The sequence below is a fragment of the Hylobates moloch genome, unplaced genomic scaffold (assembly GCF_009828535.3).
Source record: "Hylobates moloch isolate HMO894 unplaced genomic scaffold, HMol_V3 SCAFFOLD_58, whole genome shotgun sequence".
Classification (NCBI taxonomy): Eukaryota; Metazoa; Chordata; class Mammalia; order Primates; family Hylobatidae; genus Hylobates; species Hylobates moloch.
The window spans coordinates 332,108-352,565 of NW_026652333.1; the positions used below are offsets into that span (position 1 = coordinate 332,108).

Below are 20,458 nucleotides of genomic sequence, written 5' to 3' on the forward strand. Positions count from 1 at the left end.
TCTTTCTCATTTTGTGTATATTTGTAATTATCCACAATAAAAGGGTTTTTTTTCCCAAAAATGTCTCAGAAAAATTAATTTAAAAAGATGAATACAAATATGTATGATAAAATTGTGAACTGTCAAATTCTAGGTGATGAGAATATGGATGCTTATACTTTCTAGTGTTTGAAAATATTCACAATAGTAAGCAGAGCTTCTTTTCTTCTTGAGATGGAGTCTCACTCTGTCGCCCAGGCTGGACTGCAGTGGCGTGATCTTGGCTCACTGCAGCTTCCGCCTCCTGGGTTCAGGTGATTCTCCCGCCTCAGCCTCCTTGGTATCTGGGACTACAGGCATGTACCACCACGCTTGGCTAATTTTTGTATTTTTGGTAGAGACATGGTTTCCCCATGTTGCCAAGGCTCGTCTTGAACTCCTGACTTCAAGTGATCTGCCTGTCTCAGCCTCCACTGAGGTATAAGCCTTTTTTTTTGGGTTTGTTTTGTTTTGTTTTTTGAGACAGTGTCTTGCTCTGTTACCCAGGCTGGAATGCAATGGCACAATCTCAGCTCACGGCAGCCTTGACTTCCCTCGCTCAAGTGATCCTCCCCACTCAGCCTCCCCAGTAGCTGGGACTACAGACAAATGACACCAGATGCCTGGCTAATTTTCATATTTTTTTGTAGAGATGGGGTTTCGCCATGTTGCCCAGGCTGGTCTCAAACTCTGCAGCTTACAGGTGTGAGCCATCCCACCTGGAGTTAATAAGCAGAATTTTATTTATTATTTTTTTTCGAGACGGAGTCTCACTCTGACACTCAGGCTGCAGTACAGTGGCACGATCTCAGCTCACTGCAACCTCCTCATCCCAGGCTCAAGCAATTCTCCCACCTCAGCCTCCCTAGTATCTGGGATTAGAGGCGTGTGCCATCACGCCCAGCTAATTTTTGTAAATAAGCAGAATTTTAAAAGCACTTAAGCCAGGAGTATCCAATCTTTTGGCTTCCCTGGGCCACACTGGAAGAAGAAGAATTGTCTTGAGCCACACATAAAATACACTAACACAAATGATAGCTGAAGAGCTTAAAAAAAATTGCAAAAAAATCTCATAATGTTTTAAGAAAGTTTACGAATTTGCTTTGGGCCACAGTGAAAGCTGTCCTAGGCCGTGTGTGACCCACGGCCTGCAGCCCACAGGTTGGACAAGCTTGACTTAAACCCATCCAGGATTCAGAGCCATGTCAGGCTAGAGGGATTATGAAATGTGGCGACAGACACCTAATGCTGGCAATTACCAGTAATCTCCCCCAAATTCAATGCAAATGACGAAGTTCACCAAAAATGTTCAAACATGAACTACTAAATTATGAAGGGAAAGAAAAAGCAGGGACCTAGAGAAAAGGATTCCATCTGACTAAACAGTGAAAACATGTTTATTATACTTACTGCAACCCCATGGAAGCTCAAAAGTTTTATGATATGGAGCTATATTATATAGAGTTATAAATAAAGCAAGATAAAGCAGCTAAGCTACTTGCTACTCAGACACATTAACCAAGCTGTGCCATCAGTAGCTGTTGTGAAACCACTGCTTATCGACCGAAATCCATAACCACAGCATAGTCTCATATCTTCCACGCCCACTGATAAGGATCTTTTTCATACCTGATGATCACGCACTGGTTCTCTCTGTCAATGATCATGTTTCTGTACATATTATCTGCAAGGGCATAGATATGTGGTGGGTTTTCATACTGTGCCTAGAAAAGCAAAAAATAGTAATACATAAATAATAATAAAAATTTAAAAATAAAAACAAAATCATGGTCAGATAGGCAATACATTAAATTTCTTTTCCTGAATTTGGAAATGAATCGTGCACTACAGTTCCAATGCCTATAATTACATCTTAAAGGTTGCTTGATAAAAGAATTCATAAAATTTTCTAGGTCATCAAGGTTACACCCTCACAAAATTAAGACGGAATTTGGAAGGAGTCTCCCATAGGCATATCCATGACTCAGCCTTCCGGATGTGCCCCATGTCTTCAGACACTCCAACACCCCACCCTTCCACCCACACACGCCTCTGCAGGTGACAGTCCATTTCTAAATGTTTCTGTAGACACTTGGGCAACAGCTCTTTGGAGAGGCCTGCCAAACACCTAGATCCGACTTCTACCAGAATTCTAAATTCCTACGTAATTTTTTCTAAGACGCCACGTTGTAGATTCTGGGGCCTCAGAGGGAATTAGGTGAGATTATCTATGGATCAGAAAAAATACTTAAATCTTTCCATAAGAAGAGGGCAAGAAGGTGTGGTTCTTTAAAGGGATAAGCTAGTTTGGCCAGTTTGTTTCATCTCTATTGGAAAAAAAAAATCCTACCACACTAAGATATTCTCCTGGGTTTGTGATTTCATCTTATGGGATATCTTAGCTATGCACAAATATCAAACTAAATACATTTTCCACGCTTAATAAATTATCAGACTGACTTCAGCCCTGTTTTATACAATTTCTTGACACCTACCTTCACCACAACCTCAAAAATTACTAAAATGAGAAATACTTTGTTGAGTATATATGGAGAAAGAACACTGCTAGCCTGTAATCACTCCAAGCTACTTGGTAGGCTGAGGCAGAAGAGTCGTTTAACCCCAGGACTTGGAGTCTAGTCTCCACACACAAAAAAAATTTAATTAGCTGGGTGTGGTAGCACATGCCTGTAGTCCTAGCTACTTGGGAGGCTGAGGTGGGAGGATAGCTTGAGTCCAGGAGTTGGAGGATGCAGTGAGCTATAATTGTGGGAATAATGGTGTCCAAGCTGCAAGTCTCACAGTGTAAATGACGGATGGGAAAGCAATTTGAAAAGATAGAGTGATATACAAAGGTGAAGCTTAACTTACTTAATCCATCTTTGGATTAATTTACTTAATCCATCTTTGGATTAATTTACTTAATTCATTTTATTGTGCAGTGACTTACTATAGAAAAGGGGGCCTGGCTGAGAAGTTGTTTCTCACTGCCATGCTCTAGAAGATGAGAGTTTTGTGGGGAGGGGTTAGGATAAGGGGGCTTTGTATCCGATACCCAGTGTTCTTCCCATGTTGTAGGCAGGGGGCTCATAGGGGGAGCTACCCAGTGAGGGCTGCAAGCTATGCCTAGGACTGGTCACCTAAAGAACCCTATGCAGGAACCAGAATATGTGATCTCTGCCTTAACCTTATGGTCAGGAGTGGATACCTGGACAGGACCTCAGGATATGGTTTTAAATGGACTTCTAGTCCACACTAGGATTGTGCAGGATTATTATAATTATTATTTTAATTTAACAGAGTTTAACTGAGCAAAGAATGATTCGTGAATAAGGCTGCCCTGGAACAAGAGTAGATTCAGAGAGCCTCCAGTGCTGCCATATGCCGTAAGATTTTTGGGCAGAAAAAGGAAAGTGATATACAGAAAATGGAAGTGAGGGCCGGCCCTGGCTCAGGCCTGTAATCTCAGCACTTTGGGAGGCTGAGGTGGGAGGATCACTTGAGGTCAGGAGTCAGAGACAAGTCTGGCCAACGTGGCAAAACCCAGTATCTACTAAAAATACAAAAATTAGCCAGGCGTGTTGGCACATGCCTGTAATCCCAGCTACTGAGGAGGCTGAGGCAGAACTGCTTGAACCCAGGAGGTAGAGGTTGCAGTGAGGTGAGATTGCACTACTGCACTCCAGTCTGGTGACAGAGTGAGACTCTATCTCAAAACAAAACAAACAAACAAAAAAATATATATCTAGAAAATGGAAGTGAGGTACAGAAACAGCCAGATTAGTTACAGATTAGTTTAGAGTTTGCCTTATTTGAACACAGTTTGAATAGTTGGCCACCTTTGATTGGCCAAAACTCAGTGACTGGCAGAAGAGTAGGTTATAGTTTGTCTATACATCTGGTTAGGCTACAGTTCACTGTGTACAGAGAAACATTTAGAGCTGGGTGTGATGGCTAATGCCTGTAATCCCAGCACTTTTGGAGGCAAGGCCAGAGGATCACTTGAACCCAGCAGTTCCAGATCAACCTGGGCAACATAGTGAGACCTCCTCTCTACAAAAAAGAAACAAAATTAGCTGGACATGGTGGTGTGTGCCTGTAGTCCCAGCTGTTTGCTTGGGAAGCTGAGTTCGGGGGATCGCTTGAGTCCTGGAGGTGGAGGTTGCCGTGAGCCAAGATCACAGCACTGCACTTAGCATGGGTGACAGAGTGAGACCTTGTTTCAAAAGAAAAAAGAAAAGAAGAAAACATTTAGACCGAACTTAAAACATGTAAGGAGGCAGCTTTAGGCTAAACTTAATTTAACAATTCCCCTCTCTTGTTTTTTTTTGTTTTTGTTTTTAAATAGAGACGGGGTCTCACCATGTTGCCCAGGCTGGTCTTGAACTCCCAGGCTCAAGTGATCCTCCCACCTTGGCCTCCCAATGTGCTGGGATTATAGGCATGAGCCACCACGCCCAGTCCAATTTCCCTCTTTTGGTCATCTTCTCAATTTTGAGATACTGACCAAAACTTTAGGCACTGATGTCACTCTGTCACTGTTGTAAAAATGTACTTATTCTCAAATGTCATTGACAAATAGCAGAACAGTGGGGTTTGTAAGATGGGAACAAAGACTTTAGGTTACTTTTTGAAGGGTTAGAGTAGAGTGGACCTCCTCCTGCTGGCATCTCCTGGTCTGTTTCTTTAAAGTTTTGATTATGTCACATGTAACATGAGTGACTCCATGTTGGTTTGGTCTGGTCTGTCAGGGGCTAGTGCATGAGATCAGTCCAAAACAATGGACTCTCATAATTTTGTTTAAAAATTCCCCTCTTTAGGTCAGGTTCTCACTTCGGTGAGAGTATCACCAAAACTTAGGCCTTAGCACCCCTCTCAGTTACCATCATTTTGGGTTTCTGGTCTCAAGTGTACAAACATCATTAATGACTCTTTGAAAATGAGAAAGTAGAGGACTGTAAGAAAGACAAGAAGATGGAAAATGGAAGGAAATGGAGTGGAAAGCAAGCTATGGGCAATGGGGGGAAGTCATTGCCCAGTAAGGCTTCAACGCTGCTGAACTGTCATACTTGACCTTTGCATGTCACTCTATATTTTCCAAACTGGTTTCCTATCTGTGGTCTTCTTGAACCTCTCAGCTATCTGTGAGAAAACTACAGAGTGGGCATTTCCTTTACCTGATTCTTCCCTCCCCTGAGACTCTCATTAGGACCTGACTTCAACTCCTAGCTCCACCACTCAGTAGATTTTAGTACTTCACCTCTCTGAGCCTCAGTTTCCTCATCTGTGAAATGGAGATAGATGTTATGACACAGCCAGCATCCAGGGCTGTTTTATTATTGCTGCAAGTATAACATAGTACATGGCACTCAGTAAATACCAGTTTCACAATAATCTGTTACCATTAGCAGTAAAATTGAGCATACTTTTTAGAAATTCTACATTTCCGTAAAGAGAACACTTCAAAAGATAAATGGTCTAAAAGGGACGTGTATACAGCAACCCTTTTCAGAAAACTGGAGAGAAACACACATGCACAGCACTTCCATCTACAGTGCCTTGGCTGTCAATGAGGACGCCAAGCCAGCTCTGTGCGCCTGCTGATCAGGGCACTAGGGCAGGGCCAGCCTCTGCTGACAGTGTTTCCCTTGTGCTGGGCTCCCATAAAGGCAGCATTATCAAAGGTCTTTCGCGTGGCAGCCTCCTTCGGCTCCAGCTACCAGCACCATTCATCTGGCAACAATGGGGTGGGCTCTTGCTCTGGGTAAATTGCCTTCCACTTCAACTGATGAATTTGTGTGGGCTCTCTTTTGTTTGCTTTTTAGGGGTCAGGATTAATGAATACTCTTGTGCTTCTGCTGTGGAGGGAAGGAAAAGGAAAGGAAAAAGATGCAGAGATGGGGAGGCCTGGGGAAGTGATGAACTACAGAATAAAATCTATTAAGGAGAATTACAGCTTCCATTTTTACTATACAACTGAAATGGCTATGGAGCTGATTATGAATAGGAACCAGGGTCAAATTAATAAATGAAGTAATACAAGATTCATTTTTCATGTTCAAGTCATAGTCATAGTTTAACAATGGTTCTGATTCTGCAAATCAGTACCCATTGCTCAATTTTTTTACCCATAACTGATTTTTATTCCTTAGATTTTTGTGGCATATGTGGAAACAGGAAGATCCCTAAGCTGTAGGTCCTACATCCCATTTAACTAATTTTCTTTGCAAATAAGGCTCAAATATTAGACAGTCCTAAGCTTTTTTGAGCTCTGCTCTAAAAAGCAGATCATCGGCCAGGCATGGTGGCTCACCAGCACTTCGGGAGGCTGAGGCAGGTGGATCACCTGAGGTCAGGAGTTCAAGACTAGCCTGACCAACATGGTGAAACACCGTCTCTACTAAAAATACAAAATTAGCCAGGTGTGATGGCACGTGCTTGTAATCTCAGCTACTCGGGAGGCTGAGACAGAAGAATTGTTTGAACCCGGAAGGCGGAGGTTGCAGTGAGCGGAGATCATGCCATTGCACTCCAGCCTGGGCAACAAGAGCAAAATTCTGTCTCAAAAAAGAAAAAAATAATAATAAAAATTAAAAAATAAAAATAAAAAGCAGATCATTAAAAATCAAACAATGTCACTTAAGTTTCTCCAGTAAAAAGTTCATAATAGAAAAGTACAAAAGTACTGCTAACTTCAAGAAAAACCATGTCTGCATCATAAAAGCCCAAAATAAGGCAGTAATTTATGTGACACGTAACTTACCGCTCCTTGGTACATTTCAATTTCCTTTTCCCCAAAATATGGCATCTGCTTGAAAGGGTTGACCGAGATTAATACAGATCCTATATATGTCTGAATTTAAACTCAGTTAAGGTCCATCATTAATCTTCATAGCTACGCATTTTTCAAATTAAGTAACCAGATGTTATCAAGAATTCGTAATGACTATCCAAGTGGAAAGCTTGTGTACTTGTTTTCTAAAAGATTACAAATAAAGACAAAAGCCATCATCCAACTAGCACAGGCTTTGTTCCTCCGAAGGAAGAGTAATAAATTTAATTACCAAGGTGCTACAAAATGAAATCATTATTTTAAATGAACTAAAGCACATTCTTTCAAGATGGGTGACATGTACAGCAAGGAGAAAAGAAAACAAAGCAAAAATGGCCAAGGAGTGAAAAAAGCAGTTATCAGCCCTCCCCTCAAATGATATGCATTTTTTCCTTTGAACTTTCGTATCTGTTAGGTACACTAAAAACATGATCATCAGCCAGGCATGGTGGCTCATGCCTGTAATCCCAGCACTTTGGGAGGCTGAGGTGGGCAGATCATTTGAGGTCAGGAGCTCGAGACCAGCCTGGCTGACATGGTGAAAACCCCGTCTCTACTAAAAATACAAAAATTAGCCAGGTGTGGTGGCATACGCCTGTAGTCCCTGCTACTGTACTCAGGAGGCTGAGGCAGGAGAATCGCTTGAACCCAGGAGGCGGAGGTTGCAGTGAGCCAAGATTGTGTCATTACACTCCAGCCTGGGCAACATAGTGAGACTCTGTCTCCAAAAAAAAAAAAAAAAAAGAGCCGGGCGCGGTGGCTCAAGCCTGTAATCCCAGCACTTTGGGAGGCCGAGGCGGGCGGATCACGAGGTCAGGAGATCGAGACCATCCTGGCTAACACGGTGAAACCCCGTCTCTACTAAAAATACAAAAAATTAGCCGGGCGTGGTGGCGGGCGCCTGTAGTCCCAGCTACTCGGGAGGCTGAGGCAGGAGAATGGCGTGAACCCGGGAAGCGGAGCTTGCAGTGAGCCGAGAGCGCGCCACTGCACTCCAGCCTGGGGCACAGAGCAAGACTCCGTCTCAAAAAAAAAAAAAAAAAAAAAAAACATCAACTACTTTAACAAATACAGGGATAAGATGAACTAACAGCTCTGTTCTCCAGAAGCTTAGAGGAATTAAAAGGCATCAATGAGGTAATTTTCTGGCCAGGTGCAGTGGCTCATGCTTGTACTCCCAGCATGTTAGAAGGCCGAGGGGGTGGATCGCTTTAGGCCAGGAGTTTGAGGCCAGCCTGGGCAACATAGCAAAACTCCATCTCTTAAAAAAAAAAAAAAAAAAAAAATCAAAAACATTACCCGGGCATGGGGGCATGTGCCTGCAGTCCCAGCTACTTGGGAGGCTGAGGCGGGAGGATTGCTTGAGGCCAGATCAGAGGTTACAGCAAGCCAAGATCATGTCACCACATTCCAGCCTGGGTGACAGAGACCTTGTCTCAAAATAATAGTAATAATCATAAATAAGGTAGTTTTCAGAGAAGAAAATTATAAACCCACCTACATCAGGTTTAGGGAAAGAAAGTATTATTTCTGCTTGGGGAATACAAGATGGCCTCTCAGAGAGGCTATGCTTATGCTGGGCCTTAAAAATTTTACACAACACATTTTAATATACCAAAATAAATGAAGACTTATGATCACATGAAAAATATTTCCACTTATTCATTCAACAATCAACTAATTTGAATTGGGTGCTTACTTAACATGCCAGGCACTGTTTTAGATGTTCAGGATATAACAGTGAACAAAATAAACAGAATATATATAACTTCTTGACTTCATGGAGAGAATATATATAACTTCTTGACTTCATGGAGAAAAAAAATCTAAACAACAAACACACACAGAGACATTCAAAACTGTTTCTTCCAATGATCAATTTCGAGGTGTTTAGAAATTTTACAAATAAATTGTTAAACAAAAAGTTATTTACAAATATACAGTTTTAGATAAAGACTTAAAACTACGAGATTTCCTCCGACAGGGGGACATTTTTATATTTACATATTAAGACCTGTGTACCATGAAAACCAGCCTAGGTGTTCAGTCAGATTGGCTGGTGCTGATGGAGATAAAATAGGACCTAGCTGATAGTCTCACTATACTTAAATGAAATAATTATAAAATGCTCAGCACTGTGAGCATAGCACATAGTAGTGGCTTTTCCTTAATTAATATCCTCTAAGGCACATGTTTTATCATCTAATATCTGAAATCATGATGCATGTTTCAAGTGCGGCTTAACACGCCAGGTGCTGTTTTAGAGGCAATAGTATGTTAGTTTCTATTAGACACAGTGTTATTATTATTGAATACAAATCAATGTGAGATGGATCATATAATCACGTAATTTTTTTAAAGATAATCTTTTAGATTATTGTGTATATACAAAGGTAAGCATGCAGAGTGACATGATTGTGATTTTACTTCTCTTTGTCACTGACCAGAAAGATCTTCAGACTTGAAGGGGTGGAACATGAATTGCTATTAGGGAAGATGAGGTGGTTTTAAGACCACTTCAGCGGTGCCCAGTTCTGGTCTAAGGGCAGGCTATAGCGCTAAGAGAAAATGCTGATGAGACAGTGAGCCATAACTGAAAATTACTGAAGAGTTATGGAAGCAGGGCCATGGAAAATGTATTCCCAATCGCCAAAGTCAGATGAGGCCAATGATAGATCAGTGAAAATTTAGGACACATATATGTACTGTTAAAATTATCAAGCAGGTAAGACGTCCATGATGCCATAGCCAAGACTCAATAAGGGGTGATAAAATTAATTAAACACACACACATTTACATCTTAGCACCAAATAACAACCTATTTGACTTCAGGTTGACTATCCCTTATCCAAAATGCTTTTTGCAGATTGTGCATTTTTTCATATTTTGGAACATTTGCATTACACTCACCACCAGTTCAGCATCCCTAACCCAAAAATCCAAAATCGAAATGCTCTGAAGAGCATCGCGTCAATTATCAAAACATTTCAAACTTGGCAGCATTTCAAATTTGGAATTTTCAGATTAAGGATACTCAACCTGTACAGGGAAACTGAGGCATGGAGAAATTTTAAAAGTTGCTTAAGGTCACACACTGTAAGTGGCAGAGCTATGATTCAAACTCAGGCAGTCTGGATCCCACGCCCATACTCTTAATCAAAAGCTAGAATGTCTAAGATAAGCAGGTACTGTTGTGTTAATATTATTATTGGTAGCCAGGTTTAGCAAATAAAAACACAGAAAACTAGTTAAATTGGAAAAGCATGAAAACAAGAATTTTTTTAAGTATGTCCCAAATAAGTCTGTTCCCCAGTAATATTTGGTACATACTTATAGTAAAAAGTAACTTGTTATTTATCTGAAATTCAAACTTAACCAGCAGTCCTGAATTTTATCTGGCAACCCTAAATTGGCAGCCTCTTCTAAGTTAGATTCTGTGATGCTTTGCATACTCGAAAACCTACTTCCCTTAGGTGGATTTTTAAAGTATCTTTTCTAATTGGTAAGGATCTAATCAAAATTGAATGAATGAGCGGGGTGTGGTGGCTCAAGCCTGTAGTCCTAGCACTTTGGGAGGATAAGGTGGGTGGATCCCTTGAGCTCAGTAGTCCAAAACCAGCCTGGGCAATCTAGTGAGACCTCATCTCTACAAAAAAATTTTAAAAAATTAGCCAGGCATGTTGGTTGGTACGTGCCTGTAGTTCCTGCTGACGTGGGAGGATTGCTTAAGCCAAGCAGGTCAAGGTTGCAGTGAGCCATGATCATGCCACTGCACTCCAGCCTGGGCAACAGAGCCAGACCCTGGCTCCCAAAAAGGAAAACAAACAAACAATTAATGAATGAAGTAATAATGATTCTTATGGTAAACCCAATTTTAAAGAAATACAGCACTGCTAGAACCATCTTCACTTCAGAAGAGGAAGATGTTTATTTCATGTCTACATCCATCACCAGCGAAAAACAAACAGGCAAATAAGCTCCTTCCATGGAGGAGGGTACTCTTTCCCTTAGTTGTAAAGGGAATGTGGTTACTGCCGCCTTGTCCTAGACAAATTGATCACTGTACACAAAGAATAAAGGGCTGCCCTCAGGACAACAGACAAAGGTACCACCTCCCCACCAATCCCTTGGTTACTCAATAAATATGAATTCAGTTGCATATGAGCTCCTAAAGTAACCAACATTTTAAAAACTGTTAATCTGCTATATAAAGAGATATCTCATTAAGTCTTGATTTTTCACCAAGTAGATTACATAAATTCTGATTAGGGCCTGGTTAAGGAGATATTCAGGAAAAAAACAAAAACAAAAATTTATTTTGGACTATTCTAGGCCAATCCTGAATCAATGACTCAGGTCAGAATGAAATGAAGAGGGAAATTTGTACCTGCTCCCTAAATTTATCAGTAGGGTTCTTGGGGATAATACTATTTGGGAAGATACCTGAAAAATAAAGTTTGGTTTAAAATGGCTGTTTCTGGTTGGCTGCTATAATCACAACACTGTGGGAAGACAAGTGGGATGATTGCTTGAGTCCAGGAGTTCGAGACCAGCCTGGGCAATATACTGAGGCCCCATCTCTTAAAAAAAAAAAAAAAAAATTGCCAGGCATGGTGGTCTTCACATGTAGTCCCAGCTACTTGGAAGGCTGAGATGGGAGGATCACTTAGGCCTGGGAAGGCAAGGCTGCAGCGAGCTGTGATCATGCCATTGCTCTCCAGCCTAGGCGACAGAGCAAATAAAATAAAAAATAAATTTAAAAAAAAGTCTCAAAAAATAACATGGCTGTTTCTACAGAAAAACTGAGGAGAATTTAATTGATTTAAAGAAAATAAACATATTGTAGTTATTTCCGGTGAGAGTTTGGAATAATTGTTTAACTAAACAATTCTCACCTTTTCCACCTTGCTATGTCTGCAGAGGCCTTAGCTATTTTCTGGAGACCTGTGCTCTCCTGCTGGTTTGGGAACGCCAGGTAATTCCAACAATGTTCACTCCCACTCCTGTTGCATAATTCAGGTGTGCCTCTGGGAAAAGCTGTTCGGATCATTGTCTTTACCCACATAATCCTTGGTGGTGAAGGTGTGGCCTAAGGTTAATTTTCAAACTGCATAAAGATATGAAGCTATGATACCAAAAAACAGGAGGAAAAAAATGTCAATTATTTAAAAGACTCTGGGAGACAGAAGAAACCCAAGATATCTTTAATTGATGGGTTCCCAAATGCCTGTCCATGGATCTATCAGTTTTCATTGACCTGCAGCAAGAATGACAAAAAAAAAACAGTGCACTGAATTTTTTATAAAGCATAATTTATTCAAAATAAAGAAACGGTCCTTTATTCTTAGATTATGTCCTTCCTATGTTTTTGGTGTAAAAATATTCTTTCTTTTATGAAACGTGATGGTAGTACAACTTCCAAATTTTGTTTTTTGTTTTTTTTTTAGATGGAGTTTTGCTCTGTCACCCGGATAGAGTGCAGTGGTGTGATCTCGGCTCACTGCAAGCTCCGCCTCCCAGGTTCACACCATTCTCCTGCCTCACCCTCCGGGGTAGCTGGGACTACAGGCACCCGCCACCACGCCCGGCTAATTTTTTACATTTTTAGTAGAGACGGGGTTTCACCTTGTTAGCCAGGATGATCTCGATCTCCTGACCTTGTGATCTGCCCGCCTCGGCCTCCCAAAGTGCTGGGATTACAGGCGTGAGCCACCATGCCCAGCCTCAAATGTTTGTTTTTAATAGTCTTATTAGGCAATGCTAAGAGTTGAACTTTTAAAAGCTTTTTTTTTTTTTTTTTTTTTTTTTTAGACGGAGTCTTGCTCTGTCACCAGGCTGGAGTGCAGTGGTGCAATCTTGGCACACTGCAACCTCTGCCTCCCGGGTTCAAGCAATTCTCCTGCCTCAGCCTCCTGAGTAGCTGAGACTACAGGTATGCGCCACTACACCTGGCTGATTTTTGTATTTTTAGTAGAGACGGGGTATAACCATGTTGGCCAAGATGGTCTCAATCTCCTGACCTCACGATCCACCTGCCTCGGCCTCCCAAAGTGCTAGGATAACAGGCATGAGCCACTGTGCCCAGCCAGTTAAAATGTATTTTAATAGTCAGTGAATTTCCCAAAACCACCTATGCTGGTCGAGTGGACTTCCCTGGGTTCATCCCTGAGGTGGCACAGGGAGGTGAGTTGACTTCCCCAGAGTCACGTGGAGAATGGGTGGGCTGGAACTCGAGGCTTTGGCTCCAGCCTGGCGTCTGTCTTGATATATAGCATGCTGCCCCTCCAGTGAACTGGATGCCAAGGGCCAGACCTCACTCGGAACAACTACGCTGCTTTGAAATCTAGTGGGCCTGGCACGAAAGTCTGGACTCCTAATTCAAGGACTAAAAATGCCAAACACACTTGAGTGCGGCCTTTGAGTAAAAACAAGTTTGGAGAAAGTTGGACCGAATGAACACAGAGTGCTTTGCACAGGAACTCTTTCCATCAGCCAAGTGGTCAGAAGTGCTCTCTCCCCACGCACAACAGAGAACACTGTAATGTTTTCCTCATAGATCTTACAATGTAATTGTAAAAAGTGTGGCAACATTGATGACAAACAGATGGCAAATTAAACCTTGTCATAGGACAAATAACTCAAAAATATGGAGTTTTATTGGTAAACAATGTCAGTATTTTCTAAGTGGATTTTTTTTTTCCTAATGTAGAAGAAATGTGCATTCAGCCCGAATGCATTAACAATCCATCGCTCCAAATGCTGACTTTCAATACAAGACAATGTGCAGGAATTAGATATAGAAGGGATAAAGTGAGCAATTTTATAACTTAATGCGAAATCAAGTCTCTTCTCGTCTTAACAATTAAACATAGGAGAGGAAAAAACCCAACTCTTACTTACAGTAATGCCATTCTATTATAATACTCCCTTAACATTGGAGTGTTAAAGGATGCTTTTATCACTTAGCAGAGGAAGATTTGCAGCAGAGCCCCCATATTATTTCATAAACATCCATCAAGCTTCCTCAAAGCTGAAAGCTACTCTGTGCTAATGATAGAAAGCACATTTATGCTGGGCTTCCCATATATTGAGTGGGTAGAGATTTCTAAAACATAAAGTCATTAGCGGTCAAGTAACTCATTTCCTTGGTAGAACACACGATTAGTCAGTCATCGATTCAAAGGCATGAATTCAAAGGCGCATAAACGGCCCTCTCTGTGTGAGTCATTTAAAAATTCTGTTGTCTGAATTTAAAAAGCAAGTCTTAGTAGTCAACAAATTGTCAATGAATACTTAATACAATGCACCATGCCAAAAATTATGCAGGAAACCAAGAAATACATGAGGCAGGATGATGCCATTTTTATTAAAATTAATAAGAAAGCACACATATGCATGGCCATATGTGGTTAAACTGAAAGCTCTACACCAAGAGATTAATAAGAACTAATCTTTGGTGATGAGTTCTGGGTGACTTCGGTATTTTCCTTTTTGCTTGACTGCATGGTATGAGCCATGTTAAATGAACCTATATTGCTTTACAGGGTTTTTATATGTTGCTTTTTGAAGAAGATATACAAGACGTAGTCCCTGCTTCTGGTGTTTTGGGAGTAAACAATCATGATGGGGAGGAGTGAGGCTGCCTGGAGTTAGGAGAGACTGACTACGGACATCATTTGTTTCTTTTTATACTCAGCTTATCAAAAAACCGTTATTTCCATCTTTACAATGCAGTAAGTTCGGCCCACATTCCAAGAACATTTCAAAATATAATTTGTACAACTACTACATTCAGTGGAAATGAAGACTTCTATGGGCTTGTCAATCCTCCATTTATAACGGTTTCCATGGCAAAATGCATTTTAATTTCCAATAAACAAGTTTACAGTTGAATTTTTGGAAAATAACTCGGAAATACGGGAAGCACTTACACACCTGCCCTAGTGCGTGGTAATGACTCATACTTACTGTTTACTTGCTGCATTCTTTATTTCGTTTCACCCTACAACAGCCTTATGTGGGAGATTTTATTATTACTCCCATTTTACAGGTATGGAAACCAAGGCACAGAGTTCACAAAACAATACGGTCACCAAATCTATGCAGAGCAAGGTTTGAAGCCAGACAGTCCAGATCCACATCCTGCCACCTAGTTCCTTCTCATCAATTATCTGCCAGTTTTCATGTGCTGTGGGTGCTGCACGTAAAAGTGATTAACATTTTTTTGACAGTCACAAGCCCACATAAAGTAAGCATATTTCAGTATTTTGACCAAATAAAATAAAAACCTGCAACTGAACATAACTGCTTTTGTACAATTCAATTAAATGAAGCTGCCGGGCATGGTGGCTCACGCCTGTAATCCCAGCACTTTGGGAGGCCGAGGCAGACGGATTATGAGGTCAAGAGATTGAGACCATCCTGGCCAACATGGTGAAACTCCGTCTCTCCTAAAAATACAAAAATTAGCTGGGCGTGGTGGTGCACGTCTGTAGTTCCAGCTACTCAGGAGGCTGAGGCAGGAGTGAATCTGGGAGGCAAAGGTTGCAGTGAGCCAAGATTGCGCCAACTGCACTTCAGCCTGGCAAGAGAGCAAGACTCCATCTCAAAAAAAAAAAAAAAAAAAAAGGAAACCCTGCACAGGTATCTGGAGCATAAGTTGGCAAATTTTTTTCTGCAAAGGGCCAGAAAGTAAGTATTTGAGACTTTGCAGAGAGTCTGTTACAACTACTTAGCTCTGCCACCATAGTGTGAAAACAACCCTAGACAGTAACTAAACAAATGAGCATGGCTGTGTTTCAACAAAACTGCTGTCCAAAAAATGGTGGTGAGTAAGATTTTGTCCATCAGCCATAGGTCGCCACCCTGATCCAGAAGTTGTATAAGTAAATAATAATGTAATGTATATTTCAAAATTGCTGAGTATAGATTTTAAATGTTTACACCACACACAGTAAGTATGTGAAGTGATGGATATGTTAATTAGCTTGATTTTATTATTCTAAAATGTATATACATATTAAAACATCACATTGCTAGGCGCGGTGGCTCATACCTATAGTCCTAGCACTTTAGAAGGCCGAAGCAGGTGGGTTGCTTGAGCTCAAGAGTTTGAGACCAGCCTGGGCAACGTGGTGAAACCCTATCTCTACAAAAAATCAGCCAGGCATCATGGTGTGTGCCTGTAGTCCAGCTGCTTGGGAGGCTGAAGTGGGAAGATCACCTGAGCCGGGGAGGCGGAGGTTGCAGTGAGCTGGGATCATGCCACTGCACTCCAGCCTGGGTGACAGAGGGAGACCCTGTCCCCCCAGAAAAAAAGAAAAAAGAAAAAAAAATCACATTATATCCCGCAACTAGATACAATTACTATTTGTCATTTAAAAATACAATAAATTTACTTTTTTTTTTTTTTTTTTTGAGACAGAGTCTTGCTCTGTCACCCAGGCTGGGATGCAGTGGTGCAATTTTGGCTCGCTGCAATCTCTGCCTCCTAAACTTAAGCAATTCTCCTGCCTCAACCTCCTAAGTAACTGGGATTACAGGCATACGCCACCATACCCCGCTAATTTTGCATTTTTAGTAGAGACAGGGTTTCACCATGTTGGCCAGCCTGGTCTCAAACTCCTGACCTCAAGTGATCCACCCACCTCTGCCTCCCGAAGTGCTATAAAAATAAAATAAATGTTTTAAATGATGCAATTATAATTTAGCCAATAAATCCAACTATATCTGTTAATCCTTGAAAACAGAGGTTCAGAGGTTTAACTACATAGATATTGGTAAAATTCCCTTATAGTAAATAAGAAACAGCAGAGTACTGGTCAGAATGGTCCAAATGCCTTGGAATAATGCTGTTAATTATTTAATAGTATTGTATGCTAAATACCTGATAAGTTGAACCCCACCCCCCCACAACTTACCAGTGATGGGAGAGGCAGCCCCTGCAAAAGTTATTACTGCAAAGGTTCCAGTGCTTTTAGCTAATAGTCAAACAACCAGTTTAAGTAATCATAATAAGCCACTGATGTGAAAACTATTCTTCCCCAAGCTTTTTGGGTAAAAATCTAAGATGTATATTACATCAGTAGCAAAGACTCCACTTTTTAATAGGTCATCCATGATACCATACTCTTTCAGAAGGCACTATTGGCATCAAAGTTAAACTTTTTGGTACTATTATATAGATTTCACACAGAGTTTTGCATGTCCATGACTAACTCTCACAATAGTTCCACCAGTATATCTTTACATAGTTGCATCAAACGCAACTCCTGAATCCTATAGGAACTTAAGCAAATATCACAGTTCCCTGTTGATAATGAAGTCAACCCATATTTGCATCAAATTTCCATTCCGCATTTTTTAAAGCCCCATAAAAAATGGCATCTGGCAAGCTAAAATTGAAACATAAAGAACAACTCAAGAACGTCAGGCATTTTCAATAGTCGATCTTCACTTCTCACATTTCCTTTAGTAAACATTAAAATGCAGAAAAACTGGCAAAATTTTTAAGCCTTTTAAGTGCAGACTCAAATGTCTCTGCTTTGCAGTCAGGATGCATTATTGATAGAACTCTTTGCAAACTAGGACTTCCTCTAGGAAGAGCAGAGGTTTTAGACACCACGTGCATGACTAGAGCATGTCAAAGGGACAATATTATAGATTAAAATAGATAAATACTGGCTGCATTTTACTTTGTGAAATGCCAGGAGAATAACCGGGCATCATCTTTGGCCTTTGCACAGCCTGAATCAAGTGACATAAACATACAAAACCTTATTCTGAAATGGTGAAAACAATGCGAGCACAGCATCTGTTCGGACTTTCAGATAGCTCTTCTCAAGCCAGGAATAAAGCCACAAGTTCAGTTTTTATTTTTTGTAATAGAGATGGGGTCTCCCTGTGTTGCCCAGGATGGTCTGGAACTCCTGGGCTCAAGCAATCCTCCTGCCTCAGCCTCCCAAAGTGCTGGGATTACAAACATGAGCCACTGCACCCAGCATAAAGCCACAATTTAACTGTGGACACTGTAATATCACTTAGAAACGTCCAAAGCAGCCAATAAAGGATACAAAAATGTAGTCATCCATGTATCTCTTCTTCAGATTCTCCACGATGGAGTTCTCTGTGATCTTGGACAGTAGCACCATGTCGTCCACACCACTGTGCTTGACATTGTGGCTTTGCCAGTGGTACTGGTAGGCACCTTTGCTTCCCTGGGAACATAAAACACACAGTTACTAGGACAGTTTGTTCTCCCCTGTAGTAACAAACAGAAAATGCTGTTAATTTCCCAAATATTCTTCAAATAAAATGTAGCAGAAAGAGTAGTGCAGAGAAAAATCCTGCAATCAATAAGATGAGGATTCAAGTTCCAGCTTTGCTACCTACAGACTAAGCAAAGTGGGCAAAAGCTAGCTAAGCTCACTGTGTCCCTGAAGTGACACAAAGTGACTTCTCTTTTCTTATTTGTAAAGTGGGAGACAGACCCATTTCACAACATTGCTGTAAGGATTAAATAAAATAACAAGTGTGAAGTGCTAAACAGTGTCAGGAATACAGCACAACACATGGTCGATAGTCTCCGATGAGACTATCCTTCAACCATACTGTTGTGTTAAATTTGTCAGTGAAAATAAGCAACGACATAGAAACTTTCTAGTCTCGTTTTGCAAATTACGTGACAGAATCCAGAAGTGGAAAGAATATGTATCAAACAAAGGCTATGTCACACGGTCATAATTTGTCAAGTCATCTAAATTATTTTCCCTTCATAAACTTATCACTGTCATATGTGTAATACTGGCTTTCCATATTCAAAAGATAGGCTACATTTTTATGACTGATTACTGCTCTAATAACGAGGATGTGGACAGGACAGACGAAACGAGATCACGGAACACGCCCAGGAGAGGAAGGCCTCATCCCCACGTGGCCCCCTTGGGTAGATGAAGTTGTGGCCCTCATCTACGTCTGGGATTTTTCAGCTTCACACCAGGGGCGGCCTCTGAACACTCTGTGGACTGCAGGGCTTCCTTTCATTTGGCATTTCTGTAGTGGGGTCCCCCATGTGTTCAGCTATGTGCCAAGTTCTTATGGCACACTTGGGAAGCTTAAAGTCCTATGAAGACACCTAGATAATGATGGAACAAACTGACTCATGAGCACTTGGGGAGCTGAGCACTTGGGCAGTTCAAAGTCCCTTGAAGGACACCTAGATAATGATGGAACAAAGTGATTCATGCGTCAATAACAGTCAACATAAACACACACAAAATGGGTGTTCCAGGAGTGGAGGGTAGGCCACTTTGTCCTGGGAGAGGCAGAAGAAATGACTTCCCAGAAAAGGAGCCATTTGAAGTAGGTCTAAGATATATAGAATTTGCCGGAGGAGACCAGAGGAGGAAGGACATTCATTATAATCTACACTTATCAGCAAAAAAGCTAATAAATATGAAGTAATGGCAAATATTACATGACAATATTGGAAGATCCTCCCTTACCTTCAAATGCTTGCATTCTACTGGGAGTGTCGCCAGTGGGTAAGTGCAGTGGGCACTGAACTGGGTGAGCCTCGCCCCTGCCCCCTCCCTGCTCACTGCTTGGGGGACTTCGAATGAAGGAGAGAAAAATTCTAAATAAGGATATCTAGAAAGGCCAACTGCTCAGACATCAAAACTAGGATGAAAAAAGGGAAAAGGAGGCTTTTTGAGAGGAGAAGATGAAAAGAAACGAGATGGAAGCCATTTCAAATTTTATTTTAAAAATTCATTAAATGGTTTACTTTTTTTTCTATGGGAAACATAGATCCTTTGCTAAGAGCAAGTTCTAAGAAGCTCTGGGAAAAGCCATCTTTTAAAATCAGCCAAGAAGGAGCTACCACAGGAAAAGTGTACAGTGTCGTGGGCTCCTACTCTGGAAAGGGATTCTGGAAGGCTTGCCACCCATGCTGTCTTGCATAAGGAAACTCTCTAGATCTGGCATTCTCAGAACCACATGCAGCATCAATTCTACAAAATTACCTCAGACCTCACCACTCCTTCTTCCCCTTGTGGCAAAGCAGAAAGAGAAAAAAGCACTGGCCACAGCATGACTCACTAGATTTCCATTGAATGCCCATGGTCTACTTCCAGCCGGATAATTCCCAGTGATTCCTCCTCTCCTCACCTCCCCCACCTTTTCCAGCTTTCTGGGCACCCACAGTTACTCTGCACAGAAAACTAGGGTCCCAGAGTAACCAACCTGCAGATTGGTTGGTTGGTTTTTAACCCCCATAGACATCTAAAAATGGAAGCAGAGTTGAACAAAACACAAGGGCTGTTAATAAGTAGTTATTCAACTTCTATAAGGACAAGAAACAGAGAAGCTCTGTGTCATGGTGTGTATGTTTGTACTGATCCAAAGAAACTGCCTTCCTAGCGTAACCCAAGTTTGTCTCAGTATCAAACCCATCGGTCTTTCTCTGTCTCACTGCACAGAGACACATTCCTGACTGCCCCACCTCAGAGGCTGTTTCCTCCTTTTTCTCATGGTAGTTATTTCCTAGCAGAAAAGCACTCACAGTGGAGTTCATTGATTCTCATAGTTCCAAATATCACTCGACACTG

The 20,458-nt window shown here is 41.2% G+C and overlaps 1 protein-coding gene across 1 annotated transcript in view; it reads right to left on the bottom strand.

The window, feature by feature from the left end:
- Positions 1-20,458, bottom strand: part of LOC116463753 (unconventional myosin-Ie) — a 231,182-nt gene that overhangs the window by 114,008 nt on the left and 96,716 nt on the right. The window contains exons 2-4 of the mRNA XM_032147009.2: positions 17,924-18,067; positions 6,782-6,871; positions 1,648-1,742 (exon numbers count right to left, since the gene is read on the bottom strand). Of these exons, the coding sequence (XP_032002900.1) occupies positions 1,648-1,742; positions 6,782-6,871; positions 17,924-18,067 (329 nt within the window). The remainder of the gene's footprint in view (positions 1-1,647; positions 1,743-6,781; positions 6,872-17,923; positions 18,068-20,458) is intronic.